General features: G+C 53.3%; 1 protein-coding gene across 1 annotated transcript; it reads left to right on the top strand.

The window, feature by feature from the left end:
* Positions 1–1,250: 1,250 nt before the first annotated feature.
* On the top strand, positions 1,251–11,030 carry FAM78A (family with sequence similarity 78 member A; the record flags this gene model as incomplete). The annotated part of the gene is given in 3 exon segments (XM_082008924.1): positions 1,251–1,295; positions 1,301–1,581; positions 9,512–11,030. Coding segments are annotated over 3 exon segments (855 nt in total). The 3' UTR covers positions 10,041–11,030.
* Positions 11,031–14,435: the final 3,405 nt, after the last annotated feature.

The following is a 14,435-nucleotide window of genomic DNA, read 5'->3' as shown; positions in this document are numbered from 1 at the left end:
GGAGGCACCGATCCTGCGCCTCTCACCTCCCCGGGCATCTAGCAACGAGGCGAAGGGAGAGGGAGGGGGGGGAAAAAAAAAAGGGGGAAAAAAAAAAAGCGCCAGAGAAGGAGCCTCCCCGCCCCCCCCCCGCCCCCCCGCACCTCGCCCCCGCGCAGCGCAGGAGCCCGGGGCTCGGCCGGGGCTCGGCCGGGGCTCGGCGCTGCTCCCCGCCGCCGCGGGATGCTGTGACGCCCTGCGGGATCGCGGGGCCCACGCGTGTGCGGGGCAGCCCCCGCCACCCGCCCATGAGCCCCGCCGGTTGAGCCACAGCCGGCTCGCCCGGGAACGGCGGCGGCGGCAGCAGCAGCGAGGAGGAGGAGGAGGAAGGTCGGACACTCCTGCGGAGACCCGCTCGCCGAGGAGGAGGAAGGGCAGCCGCGGGGCCGGCGTCCCCCCGGGCCGGTGCGTGGCGGCGGGATGTCACGGGCGGCGATTCCGCGGCGCTGAGCGGGCGCGGAGCGGCGCGGCCCCGGGCGCGGAGCGGGGGAGGCTTCGCCGCCGCCTCCTGCCCCGCTGCGCAGCCCCCGCAGCCCGCCTGCGTGACCGGGAGCCCCGCTTTATTCTTTATGATTTCGGCTATTTCTAAGGAGGAAGGAAAAAAAAAATTAAAATCCCCAACCCCAAAGCCCTGACATCGCTGACGGAGGAGCCTCGAAATCGGAGATTTGGCTACTTTTTGCATTTTCCACCCGTCGTTTCTTTCTGTTATTATTGTAATTTTGTGCGAAAGGAAGTTATGAACAACTGCAAGTCAGGAAGTGGAAATCCACACCGGTTGTGACAAGCTGGGGCTAAAAACTATTTCATTATTTATATAGATGTGTCTATCAACATTCTGCTTTTCATCCAAAGAATAAAGGGAAATACCGGCTAGTCCTATGTTTGACGGTGAATGACAGACCGCATCTGAGGAAAGGAAGGACTAAATATATCAGCTAAGAACACCACCGTTATTTATTGAACTCAAGAGACCTTTTTTTTAACCCAAAGACTGTTTGAGCAAGAGATTTAATGGGCCATTAAAAGAGGAAAAAAAATTTAAAGGCCCTTTTGCTTCTGAAGTGCAGCTAACCTCAAAGTAGGAGCAGTACTTGTCAGACAGATACTCAAATTAAGGCTTTACATGATGAATTTTCTATCCTATGGATATCAGTTTTGAAATTACAAACCAAGAAGATCTGTAATTGATCTAGCACCAGATAATTTCAATGCCTAATATTCCCCAGGATTGCTGGAGTACCCTAGGAGCTGCGTCGGACTGTACTCGGGGTATGCCATGGGCTGTATTCAGAGTATTAGCTGCAAATCCAAAGTTTTCCGGGAAAGTATTTCAGTGATTGAAGTCAAAGCCTCCATCGATCCCGTTCCCACCAGCATCGACGAGTCCTCCAGCGTGGTCCTGCGCTACCGGACCCCTCACTTCCGAGCCTCTGCGCAAGTGTTGGTGCCCCCTATTCCCAAGAAGGAGACCTGGATCGTGGGCTGGATCCAGGCTTGCAGCCACATGGAATTTTACAACCACTACGGGGAACAGGGAATGTAAGTATTTCCAAAAGCGCATGCGGGTGCGTTTGCCTGGCGGGAAGAAAGAGCAGGAGGACCATGGCCTGTCTGGGAAATATTGGGTTAAGCCAAAAATCATAATCCAGTGGGTTTGATTTTCAAACCCAGCTCTTCTGAAATTTAACAGGACTTTCTCATCTGTTTAAAATACAGGAGAGCTTGTCCCTGCCCTTTTACAGGAGTGAGTGTTCTCTTCTAATGGGAATGTGCCCAAACCCTAACCAAAACCCTCTTGTTCTGGTGGGAACCCAAAAGCTATGCTGTATTTCACAACAGCTTTTGAGCAGCATTGGAGATCCTGAAATCCCAGCTCAGCCCTGCCACGACGGACACCCCTCTCCTGACAGGCGTTTTACACGAGGGGTTCCCCTGACGGGCAGCTCCTCTCTTCGTCATCCTCCCTCCCTGTCCCTTACGGGGTAAAACCGCGCACTGACGAGCCCCAGGGAAGCCCGAGGGCTGACACTTGTGGCACGGTGCCGTCCCCAGCGTGCTGTACTGCTGCTGCAGTGGGCCATGGCTGCGAGCTCCCACCAGCTCTGGGAGCACGTTTAACGTCACAGGAGGGATCCTGCTTGCTTTGCCCACAGGGAAAGAACTGGATGGATTTAACCCACTGATAATTAAACCCTTTGCATCACCTTGGCACAGGGTGGAAACTTTGTATTACCCTCCTTTTGGGTGATGTAAGAGTGGGAGTAATAAGCTAATAAGTAATAAGTAATTAAGGTATGCAAGGTAGGGGGAATCCAGGGGCTGTTTGCAACACCAAAAACCCCACATTACTTGTCGGACAGTCATAGTGAGACAGGAATGAGTCAAATTAAAATGTCACCTCCCTACTGAGAAAAATCATCTCTTCCCAGTCCCCCACCAGTTTGTTCACCAAACGTTGTTGCAGGCTTTGGCCCGAAGTTAAATCAGCAACAGCACCTGATCTCCAAACGCCTGCACGGAACAGCAATTCTGCAACTCACGGTGCTGGGCAGCGCCGGGTGCAGCCTCCTGGTGCAGCAGAAATCTGTCTGTCCAGCCACGGGATCAAAACCTGACCGCAGAGCCTGGCAGTGGCAGATGGTTTGGTGGCTGGAGGTGCTGATGCTGCCCGGTCTTGGGGGACAAGGGAGAAAGAAAGGACGGGGAGGTCAGGCTTAAGCAACCCTGCTGGCTCCGAAGTGCCCTGTGTCGGGGGGATGCTGGCTCAGCCCCTCAAGGGTCATTCTGGGTGGCTTAAAAAATGGTGAATGGGGAGGGCTGGAAGGAGGATGGGAACAAGGAGTAGGGCTGGAGAGCAGGACAAACTCTGACTTAATGCAATGCCTTTCTGAAGGCCCGAACATCCCCTTCTGCCCGCGCACCCCGGCCCTTGTAAGCCCAGATGAGGACACGGGTTCAGCGTCTCCGACATAAAGCGAATATGCACTGTGAGACATGGCCCAGAGGGAAGGACATGCCGAGGGGTGGCCCCAAGTGACAGACTGTGTCCCCCTTCCATCCCCATGTCCTCTCTCTGCTCAAAACAGAAAGTGCCTTGAGAAGCAAACCGGCACCTGGCAAACACCAGGAGCGAGGCTCAGCGCGGGAGCAGACCAGCTTATCTTGATTTTAAAAGTACTTACACCAGGCCTGAAATCTGTAGGCATTTTGGCTCCAACACCAGCTTTAACAAGGACAATTTGTTGCTCAGATGTTCCCAATTCCAGGCCTTTGGGATTTGCATGTGTAATTCTCAGGCTCATTTAGAAATCCTGTCTGTAGCGACCAGCTGCAAAGGAAAACAGAAAAGTCCACTGTATATAAATACAGCTCACACCCACATAGAGAGGACCGGGCAGAGAGCTATTCTGCTAGTGCCGCTGTGGGCTACAAACCTCTATGTGTCCTTTTATTTCTCTGCACCTGAGTTTCCCTGGGTTTAAAATGAGGATTCGGTACGGTCTTCCCTTGCTGGAATGCTTTGAGACAAAAAAAGTTGCATCTACAAGCTAAGCGCTGTAAACAGGTAGTGAGAATTAAACGCCGCAGCTATGTAAGAGAGTATTAGCCAGAAAATCATGGAAGCAAAGATTTTTCCCTAGGAGGTTCATTCACCTGTAACTGATATAAAAAAAAAAAGCTACCCAAACGTAAGTGGGAATTGGTCTGCTCCTCCGCTCTCTTTCTATAGACCTGTCACCATCTGAAAGCTATAAATAAAGGCGTTTGGGAGGAAAGGCCTCTATTAATGCCATTGAAACGTGCTCTTGGAAGACCTTTATATAGAAAGACAGGACACAAACCTATCTCAAAGGATGGGCCAAGGCTTTAGCTGGTGTAACCCAACCTATCCCACTGACCTCCATGGAGCTGTGTTGATTTATACCAATAGAGTATTTGTCCCAACTTTCCATGATGAAGACACTACTGTAACATACATTTTTTTTAATCACTGTGGTGACAGGCAAACAGAAAACTCCAAATAATAGAAAAATCAGTCGGTCAACCGGAGCATCAATACTTACAGCAGGCTTTGGATTAATTTTTCACTTTTATGCTCCGAAGTTGTTAGCTGTGTATAAGCTGGCCATTATGTTGAGGACAGAAACAGCTGAGAAATACTGGAGCAGATGGAGCTGTGCACAACGCTCCTATAGGGATGGTAGCTGCAGAGGGGATAATTTCGACACACGCGGTTAAAGTGGCCCTGATAATTTTGGGGCTAAATGCAGTGTCTTTAAATGTAAAGGAAAATAATTAAAGCTCAGATAACACATAAATGCTGGCATTGTTGTACGTGTAAGACAGTAGGTGCTGCTGGGGACATGAAAGCCCATGAGGATGTGGATGTGCTCTCCGACCCCCTCCTCCGTGCAGAACTGGGGCAACCTCCCGCTCATCCCCATGGCTGGTATTCCTGCTCCCCTCGAAGGGGAGGGTGCCGCTGTGCAGCGGAAGGCATCAGGATCAGGCCACAGAGCTCTGACCTGTGCAGGAGCAGCTGGACCAGGTCCCCGCTGGGATCTCCTGGGGTGGGTGCTGGTTTCTGCGCCTGGTTGTGCAGCACCTGGTGGGACCCGTGTCAGCGGCTGGGCAACGCCGGAATGGCGTTATCCAGCCTCGTTTCTTCATCTCCATGGAGATGCGCAAGAAGCGGTGCAGATGGAGATGTGCAGAACAGAGAGATAAATAATCAGAGTTTGAACAGGATCAGCCAAGGATCTGGAGAAGTTTCAGGTAGATACTTCTCCCCAGGAGGACCCGATGGGGCAGCTGGGCAGCATTACATCATCGCTTTACGTTACCATGCAGCTCGCTCTTGCGAGATTAAATCTTCCGTGCCCTGCAGCAGAGACACAATGAACTCAAGAAACCGACTTGCCAAGAGAATAAACCCCCAGTCCTCAGGAGGGAAAACACAGTCAAAACCAGATTCACCAAAGGAAAAAAGGTTGTGCTTCCCAAGGGAAGCGAAGGGAGGGCAGTTCACCATGGGAATTTACTGAGATGCCCCGAGGGGCTTCGAGGAAAAGGCTCCGCTGCCCTTGCGCAGCCCCTGGCCCGTACCCACGCTGTAAACACGAGCCTTAGCCCAGTTAGATAAGTTGTCCAGTCTGACTCCAGCCTGCTCAGCTAAACCAGCAGAAACCTGTCCCTTATTTAATGCCAGTTTTCTGCTAGTTTTACTCCCTGACCAGCGTGCGTCAAACATCACTGCTGGTTCAAGCGACAAGGCAGGTCCCGTCGCAGCTGGGCAAGGGACCACAGCATCCTGGCTCCGACAGCTGGGGAACATCTTAAATTTCCTTCCTGTTCTTCGCTACAGTCCTGGCTTGAATTGCCTGACGTGCCAGAGTAGGCGACAGAGATGCTCTAAAGGACAATTTAAAATTCAGCAGCTCCCAATATCAGGTTTTCTTTCTTTCAGCTAGTCAGCAGCACAGGCGCGGCGGTGGAGGGAGACAGGTAGGAGCAGGGACGTGGAACACCCGAGACGGCTTTTCACCGCGCCCACGCAGCGCACGGTACCTGCACCGAGCACAGCCTGCACCTGTGCGGGGCTTCTCTTCTTCGGGGCGCTGGTGGAAAGGAAGGGGTTGGAAAGCACAAGGTTACGCAAGTCCGTCTGGCCAGTGACTAATTAGGAGCTGGCTGTAAGGAGTTGGGGCTGGGGATGCAGTAGTGCCTGATGCCTGCCTGGGAAGGTTAACTGAATATATCCGCATCAGCGCTGGATGCGCAGGGCTGGAGGCTGCTGTGCTTGGGTTTGCTGTCACTGCCCAGGACGCTGCAGTGACTGTTTCGGTCTGTGCTGTGGGGCAGCCCCCCAGAGGGCTCGGGAGAAGCTGGGGGCTTCATTTCGTGTGGCAGGATAGGAAGAATTGTGTCTGAACGAGGACTAGGAGGCTAAAACCTACGTAAAGCTTCTTGGCTCTCAGCAGCAGAGCTACAGCTGTGCCACAAGAAATAGCTCGAAGTTCCGTCACCTGGCAGCAGGTAGACACTTGTTGAGAGTTTTGTTGGCAGCTCCAGTCTCTGGTGATACCCATGCTGACTCTGAAGGTTTCAGAAGTGGCAGAAACAACCTTGTCAGTATTACAAGGCAGAAGCTACTGATTTTGGAGCTGATCAGCTATGGTGAATCCATGAAACCAGATAGGTTGGTTTCTTTCCATGCCTCTAACCCTGCTATTGTCAGCAAAGTGTTAACTGGACACTTTCTGGTCTTTCCTTGGCTCGACACCACCACAGAAAGATGCTGACGCAGCCAAAGATCATTCCACAGTGTTCTTTCCAAAATCATCCAAAAGGCCAGTTGTTGGCACGCTATTTAACATGGACTCACTATGCAAGCAAAGGCTACCAGCCTGGCTGGCATGCAGGCTTTGCTGTAGCAGCAGGCGAGGGGCAACCACCAGCAGCAGCAACCAGTGTGCAGCCTCTGCTTTTGCTCCAGTCATGGGATCATCATAAGGCCTCATTTTTCTTCTCGTTTCTAAGCTGCACAGATAAAGCGTGATGGTTTTGAAACCTCAGGGTTAACCACACTCACTAGAATTAGGCACAGCATGCTCCACGAAGAAACACAGGCCAGTTTCTTCTTCCCTGTTCCTGCCCACGCCTTTTCTTAAGCAGGGTGCACTTCTGAGCCAGCGCTCACGAACACGCTCGGCTTTGCGGTGGGGTTTCTCAGGCTCTGCAGGCAGCATCCTGCCTTCGGTCACTTGCCCGGGCCCTGATGCAGCTCCACCTTTTAGCTCTCGTTTAAAACCTTGGGCAAATCCTGAGAAGGTCATGCAACTCCATACTGGTCTGGGGTCAGATACGTCTACTGGGAGTGAAGATGGGGACAAGCAGTTCTTAGCTCACCTGAAGTTTCTGAGCATCTTCTACCTGATTCTCCTGCCATTCGCCCACCAGCCCCTGATCCATGTAGGCTGGAGCAGCCCGGGAGGGTTATCAGCCTCTTGTAGCACCTCCGGTCCCAGTTTGGCACCTCTGTACCCGCAGAGGTGCTGTGGCCGCACCTCAGCACCACGTCTGTCGCAGGGTGCACCTCTAGGCCACTCACACCTCACCCCCGGGTGACAGCCCAGCTGAGTACCGGCCACTGTCTGAATGGAAAGTAATCCTAAACCACCCGCTGCAAGGGAGAGAGTGAGCTCCCAGACGGTGCTTCAGAGCCGGGCTGTGCGGCGGGGAGGAGGCGGGGGGTGCCGGGCACGACCTCCGCTCGTCCACCCGCCGAGGGCCGCGCTCACCCAACAGCCCCGGAGCCTTTCCCTTCTCAGCTCTCCCTGAAGAGCGTGGGGGACGGCGAGCCGGGATGACGCCGGTTTAGAGACCGGAGCGTATGAACATCTCCCCAGCGGACGGGGGCCCTGGCAGGACTGCTGAGGGATCTCCTTTCGGCTGCCTTCGCTAAAAATTTTCTTCCAGGGAAAGGACTCCCTCTGCCTGCTGGCTGTGAGCGCGGGAGGAGCGGATCGCTGCGGCCGCGGTGCCGGAGCTGACAGCAGCCCGTAAAGCTGCGCGGGGAGAGGTCGCCCACGCGTAAGCCCCGGTCCCGCTGCTCGGGGCATCCCTGCGGCCCCCGGCGCAGCGTCCGGCCTGGCACTTAAGCGCCCGCGCTGTAACCCGGCTGCCTCCCACGCGGTGCGGCCCTTCGCCGACGCCTGCCGTGGCACAGCGGGGGAGTTTTTTGCTAGGACCCCCCCTCGCGTGAAAAAAAAAGATAAATGAGATCTTTAAATTCCCCGCCCCCCTCCCCGGTAACTTCCAGCTACAGCCGGACATTTACAGCTCGCTGCTGAACGATCCGGTGGTTACAAACATGGAGGCACCTCACGCTCATTAACGAATTAACCAGCAGAACAGCCGTGCGAGGTGGTCGCATTAGCCCCGGCCAGCGGAGCAGCTCGTCCCAAAGCTGCGTCACGGCGCCCGGCCGCAGCCCCTGCTGCGGGCAAGGGGCTATTTTAAGCCGCAGAACCGGACCCGTGAAAGACTTGGACGGTTACTGCGACGAGCCTCGGCGCGTCCCCGCCGCCTCCCTCCCGAGACAAACGGCGTCGCGTGGCGCAGCCCGCCCCAGGGAGCCGCAGGGCTTGGGGCGGGGGGGGCTGGCGCGCAGCTCCGCGTCCCGGCCCCCCGCCAGGGTCAAGCGCAAACGCCGCGCCGGGACCTGCCGTGAGCGAGCGGCCGCCGCCGGCTCGCGGCCCCTCCTGCCACCTCGACGGCGGGGACATCGTCTCTGGGTGGCGGGGAGGGCGGGTTCGTAAGCGAGAGAGGGGACGTTAGAGCCACCTCTGCCAGCCTGGTTTTGAAAAGGATGTCCTTAAAACACCTGGCACGCGCTGAGCACATGGTCTGTGGTTGTGCCATCCCCGCGCCTGTGCCCTGCAACTATCTAACCCTTTTTATGAGATATTTACAGTAGCTTGCTTCTATTGACAAATCTCATCTTAAAAATCGAAATGGAAGTTAATAAAAAAATCCAAGTTGCGCATCAGCATTACCGGGGACGGAGGGACCGTTTTCGCGTACTTTCTTGCTAGAAAGAGCGACCTTTCCATGAGTCTCGCAAGCGCAGCGTGCAGACGACCGGCTCAGGCAGTTTTACAAGCTGTCTGACCTCGGTTTCTCTGATTACTGTAATACCATCCCCAGCCCAGAGCCTGGGGTGCAGCCGTTGAACTGGGTCCTTCTGGGGCCGGGGAAGGATGGGTTACGCTTCCAGCTCCAGGCAGACAGCGGGGAGGGACAGTGGCTTATCCAGAGAGAAAACGTTTGCAGGTAGAGGCTGAAAAGGAAGAACAGAATGGGGCGAGGGGAAGGTTTATGGTCCACTTGAGTCCTTGATCTTAGTTCCAGCGCCTAGGTCTTCCATCAGCTCACTGCCAGCTCTGAGCTTGCCCATTCTTCTGCCGACACGGGAGATTTTTGTGCTATTGAGAGGCACTCAGCCCTGAGCAACTCACCAGCCCAAGAGTTGAGATCCTGAACGCGGCTCTGGAGCGAGTCCTTGTGCTCAGCCATGCTCAAACCAGGGAGCTGCAAGGGCATAGCTGCAACGCTGGAGCTTTCCTGAGCACCTGCCGTCTGCAGCCTGACTTAAACACCAGCGTATTTTGAACCACTCTTGGTAGCCACTGGTCCCTGCAAGGAAAGCCCTGGCCCTGCCAGGTGATGGTTCCTTGGTGGTGTTTAACAGCAGGATGGACTTTCGTGATCAGTCCTGGAAATTTGCAGACACGGTTTTAGTGGCAGGGATGGGCTCTTTCGGCAGGATGGTGCGAGAGGCGCAAATTCCGGTAAAAGCTAAAGGGGGAATGTGTTCACAACTACTTCCTCTCCTTCCTTGAAGTCCTGCATGTTTCTAAACTAATTAATTAATGCATTATCTCTAATTTGTTGTTGATTGTGGCAGGTCAAGTTGGGAGCTTCCAGATCTACTGGACGGTAAAATCCAGGCCATCAGTGACTCAGATGGCGTGAACTATCCCTGGTATGGAAACACGACAGAAACCTGCACCATCGTGGGTCCCACAAAGAAGGAGTCCAAGTTCAACATCAGCATGAACGACAACTTTTACCCGAGCGTGACGTGGGCAGTGCCCGTCAGCGAGAGCAACGTGGCCAAACTCACAAGCATTCACCGGGATCAAAGCTTCACCACCTGGCTGGTTGCAACAAACACGGCTACCAACGAAATGGTGACCTTGCAGACTATCAAATGGCGCATGAGGCTGGGCATCGAGGTGAATCCCAGCAGACCCTTGGGGCACCGTGCCAAGCTGCAGGAGCCCTCTGCTCAAGAGCAGCCCCAGGTCCTTAGCAAGAATGAGCCAATACCACCCAGTGCCCTTGTCAAACCCAATGCCAATGATGCTCAGGTACTCATGTGGAGGCCAAAGGATGGACCACCGCTTGTGGTGATACCTCCGAAACACCGATAATATAAACCTGGCGTCCCGGCACCAAGAGGGAGAAAAAAAAAACAAGAAAGCAAAACAATCACTTAGGTATTAGAATACACACGTGTAATCTGAGCAAAATCAAAATGCACTTTTTATTCATTCAACAAATGCAACCATTCTACCTTCTCCCATTGGGACGGATTTCACTGTGCTAAAGCTAAAGAGGAGACCTTTGACTGGGGTCTGTCTCATCACTGGATTCCTAAGGGAAGAAACTAACACTGATGTCTACCCGTATAGCTTTTTTTTTTAATTCCCCACTTGAGTTACTGTTTGAACTTCACTCTCATTAGCTTGCCCAGACTGCCCAGAACAATAATAACATTTTATTTGGGATTTTAAGATTTTTTTTTTCTTTTGTTTGAGAATGAAACACGTTTCTGGAGCAAAAAGTTGACTATTTAAGATAAGGATTTTTTTTTTTTTTTTAAGCTGTCAGGTTCTGAGTTGCAAACCCAAGTCATGCGGCCTTATGTAGACTTTGCTTTGCATTGCCAAACTTTTGCCTTAAAGCTACGTTTGGAAAATAACCAAGAACACCACCAGGCAGAATGTCCTTTCTACAGAATGTTTGGGAGAAAGTTTTGGAACAAGGAATAGACCGCCAGTGTGTCACGTGGGCCGATGGATGAAAAGGGCATGAAATTGGAAGGAGCGTGATTAAAAAGAAAATCTTCCTGGTTTTAAAACCTGGAACAAGGAAGCATGGAAATAATCTCAGTTTCAAAGCAATGCAAATAACAAACCTGCTGCAGGATGTCTCTTGAGTGGGAGCTACTAGGCCATCTCCCTGCTTCGCAGAAGGGGTAGCAAGCAAGCTTGCACTTACACTTGGTGATCTCAGTTTCCCGTTAGCATTATAATGTGGGATAATCTCACAGCTGGAATTGCGGCCCTGGGAGTCAACATAAATTGAGAGGGGGAATGTCCCACTGGTTTTGTCTTTAGGACACACAGATGTTTGCCCAGCTAGCCCACGGTCTTACCTTCTTGTGGCTTAAGAGCCAATGGCTTGCGCAGCGGCTGTTGTTGGGTGAAGCTCTGTTGCCCCATTTTCCCATGAAATCTAAATGACGGTGCTGTAAGAAGAGCAGGATATAAAAAGGATCCTTCTGAAGTCATTGGAGGTGCATGGGTGTAAGCGAGGGCAGATCTTATCTACTGAGTCTACCCAGCAATATCCATAATTCAGGAACAGCCACATCTGAAAATAACAGGCACCCATCCGCAAACACCATTAGCAAAACCTATGGAAAACTCTCTTCTTCCCATGATAACAAACCACCTTGGGGTAAGTAGGTAATTTTCTTCCAAACGACTTTGTGATCTCCATGACTGTCAGGAAGGGGGTACAGGCGGGACCGTGGGTGATTCTGTACCTGTCTGGTGATGGCACAAACATCTATGTAGCCAGGGTAATGCACGAGAAGGCGCAGCAGGGCAGCACCTGAGTCTTGGGTGTAGATCCTCCAGCGAGCAAGGTGCATGTGGAGCAGGAGGTGGAACCTGCAGGTTTTAATACGGACCTTGTCCAAGTGGCTTCAGAGACAGCCAGATGTACTTCTGCAGAGGAGGGCAGCCCGGAGGAGCTGTTTGAACGGAAGGGCATGGCTTGCCGGCAGAAGTTGTTCTGCAGTAGAGGTGGCACCTGGAGGACAGAGCACAGGATGGGGAGCGGAGGATCTGCTCCCTTGCTCCAGCACATGGCCTGAGGCAGGTCACTTCCCCTTCCCTCTGCAGCTCCTTCCCCGAGATAACATTTCTTCCTCTTATTAACAATCTGCCTCAAGAGCTAGGACTGAAGAGCTCAGCGTGCCCAGGCACAAGCCCGGCCCTGCTGAGCTGGTCTGAACAGGTCTCACAACCACACACGCGCTGCTTAAAAGGCTCTGCTCTTGGAGAGGCACCATTAGCTGCTATTGCCATCTTCATCTTCCACAGAGGACATTACCAGCAAGAAATTCTCCTTCCTCACTTCTCCATCTACTTCAGCAACAGGTTCAACATCACCACCTGCCCGGGAAAAGCACGCCCGGAAGACATGTCCCCCACTATGACAGTCTGAAACCAGCAAACAAGGGTCCTGGGTCCCTGCAGCCATACCCCCATTTCCAGGGGAGACCACCCTCCTCCACGCACCGCTTTTCAGAGATGCTGAGCCACGGGACTGCTCCCTTCGACGGGCAGATCTCTGAGGTAGGAAGTCCAGCGTTACAAGCAGCTTGCAAACGAATAGACTGGATCAAACCCAAATCCACAAGCCAAAGGTTGCCTAAAGCTAGGCTTTGGGACTATAAAGGATGAAGCTAGGGAGACTTGGACTTGCACAGTCACTCTCTGTATTAAACTCCACTTTCTTACACGGATTCAGATCCTAACTATAGCTCTACCGGCACAGCCCTTTGGGACTTGTCTGTATTTTCTCCGAGGCAATACACGCAGAAGAGGACAAACTGTGCGCTGTGGGTGAATAGCTGATAACGCTTGCTCGCATCTCGGCTACCACTTAGATGCATTTCTGGGCAGTCCCGGGGGTGGGAGCAGAAGGGGTATTTATGTCTGGTATTCACTTTGTCTCCAGGTGCTGAGTACTTACAGTTCTCACTGATGTCAGCATGGGTCGAAGAAATCAGACCCAGTTGTCTTAATTAGCTGCACGAAGGACTTCCAAGGAAAGATTTCTTCTCAGTCACCAAAAACCACATTCAGGGAACACCTATGTCCTTTTCCACTTAGCTTTGTGTTGGACTCAGTCTCCCAGTGCATTAAGTAAATCTGGTTGTTCCTCCTCCCTCTCCCTGGTGGGCTGGATGCATCCATGCAATTTGATAGTAACCTCCTGGCTAATTTGTCCTGTTGCACTGAACAGACCCAGCTAAGCAGTAAATACGAAATTCAAATTTCACGTTGGGGTCGGCTTTGCATGGACTTCTCCCTTCCCAAAGAATGCCTTTATCCCGTGCCTCGGTTGAAATGTGCCCCTCCACCTCCATCCGCATCGCCAGACACGGCATAGAAAAGTGATGCTGCCTCTTTTGAGATTTCATGCGTTGTGATGAAAAGTGATGTTTTTCCAATGCTGCTTCGTGACAAAACTGATGGGGACGGATGGAATATAAAAGGAGCGGTGGCTGGAAGTAACAGGTGCTATAGGCATCGCCATCGATACGGCTGGTTAATGGCCGCACGGTTAGCACGGGGATGGGCAGGGTCCCAACGGGGACTTCAATGTCTGGGGACCCCGGGGCATCCTGTACCGAGTAAGGTGGTAAATAAGCAGAGGTAGAGCAAGCTCCTTCTCTGGCAGCTTTTTGCAGAACCAGGAATGCAGAAAGGGTACGCCGGGAAGGCGATGGGGCACCAACGTGGGATACCGATGTACGTGAGCTTGTCTCTGCCTTGCGCCTCTCATCCACGGTGCTCAGCTCTTTATGGTCCCCAATCACCACAGGAGCTGAGAGTGTAGCCTGAGCACCCCTGCCAAAATCCCGTAGTGGTCCAGGGTGGGAAGCAGCAGGGTGAGCCCCGGCCGAGCCCCTCACCTGCGCCCAGCAGCGGGGCAGGGCCCGGCAGGCACTGTCGAGCACGGCCGACGTGCGGAGCAGCGTCACGGACCCTTCGGTTCCTCTTTCCTACCCTTGACACCGAGAGGAGTGTGGCAAGAGAGGGGCAGCCCCTCGGGGAGTCAAGAAGGATATTGAGCAGCGTTGGGGAGGGGTAGACCTGCCGAGCCGGCGTGGCGGAGAGCGAGGCTGGGGCGCGCGGCGAGGGCTGCCCGAGCCGCGGCACTGCCGTCCCTCCGGCCCCGGCTCAGCAATAAGAATCGTCCTTGGTCTTGCAGAGATACTGTGAAAACAAAACCGAGATGTACCGAGTGTGGACACTTACAGAGATGTAAAAAACAAAACCCTGCTTTTATAACAGACAGAGAAATAAAGTGAAATTTTCAAACGCGTCTGCCTGGAGTCGTTTGGGCGGTGGCTGTTTTTAAACAAACAGCTCTACCACCTCCGCACTCACGTTTCGGGGCGGCGATAAACACCCTATTTACCACGAGTGCCGTTTCTCTCCGTTTCAGCTCTTACGCCGCATCAGATAGAGCACGGAGGTTTCTGCTTAAAAATACCAGCCGACATCCTGCGCTTTTCATTACCGGGCTGCTGCGCGTCTCGTGACGGCGGGACAGAGGCGGTTGGCGCAGGCAGCAGCTGAACTTCCGCACGGTTCTGTTTCCTGATGCCGTTTGCTTATTTAGCAGAAGCCGGGTCAGATGTTCGCTGTAAACGCCGCATCTGGAGAGAGGCAGCCTCTGCGCCAGGCTCCGGTACGCCGGCGGCAGAGAGCAGCCCTGGGCAAACGAGAGGTTAAAAGCTG

Source organism: Phaethon aethereus (assembly GCF_964289735.1).
Source record: "Phaethon aethereus genome assembly, chromosome: 20".
Lineage (NCBI taxonomy): Eukaryota > Metazoa > Chordata > Aves > Phaethontiformes > Phaethontidae > Phaethon > Phaethon aethereus.
The sequence above is the reverse complement of the archived record's forward strand: the minus strand, read 5'-3'. Positions and strand labels throughout refer to the sequence as shown.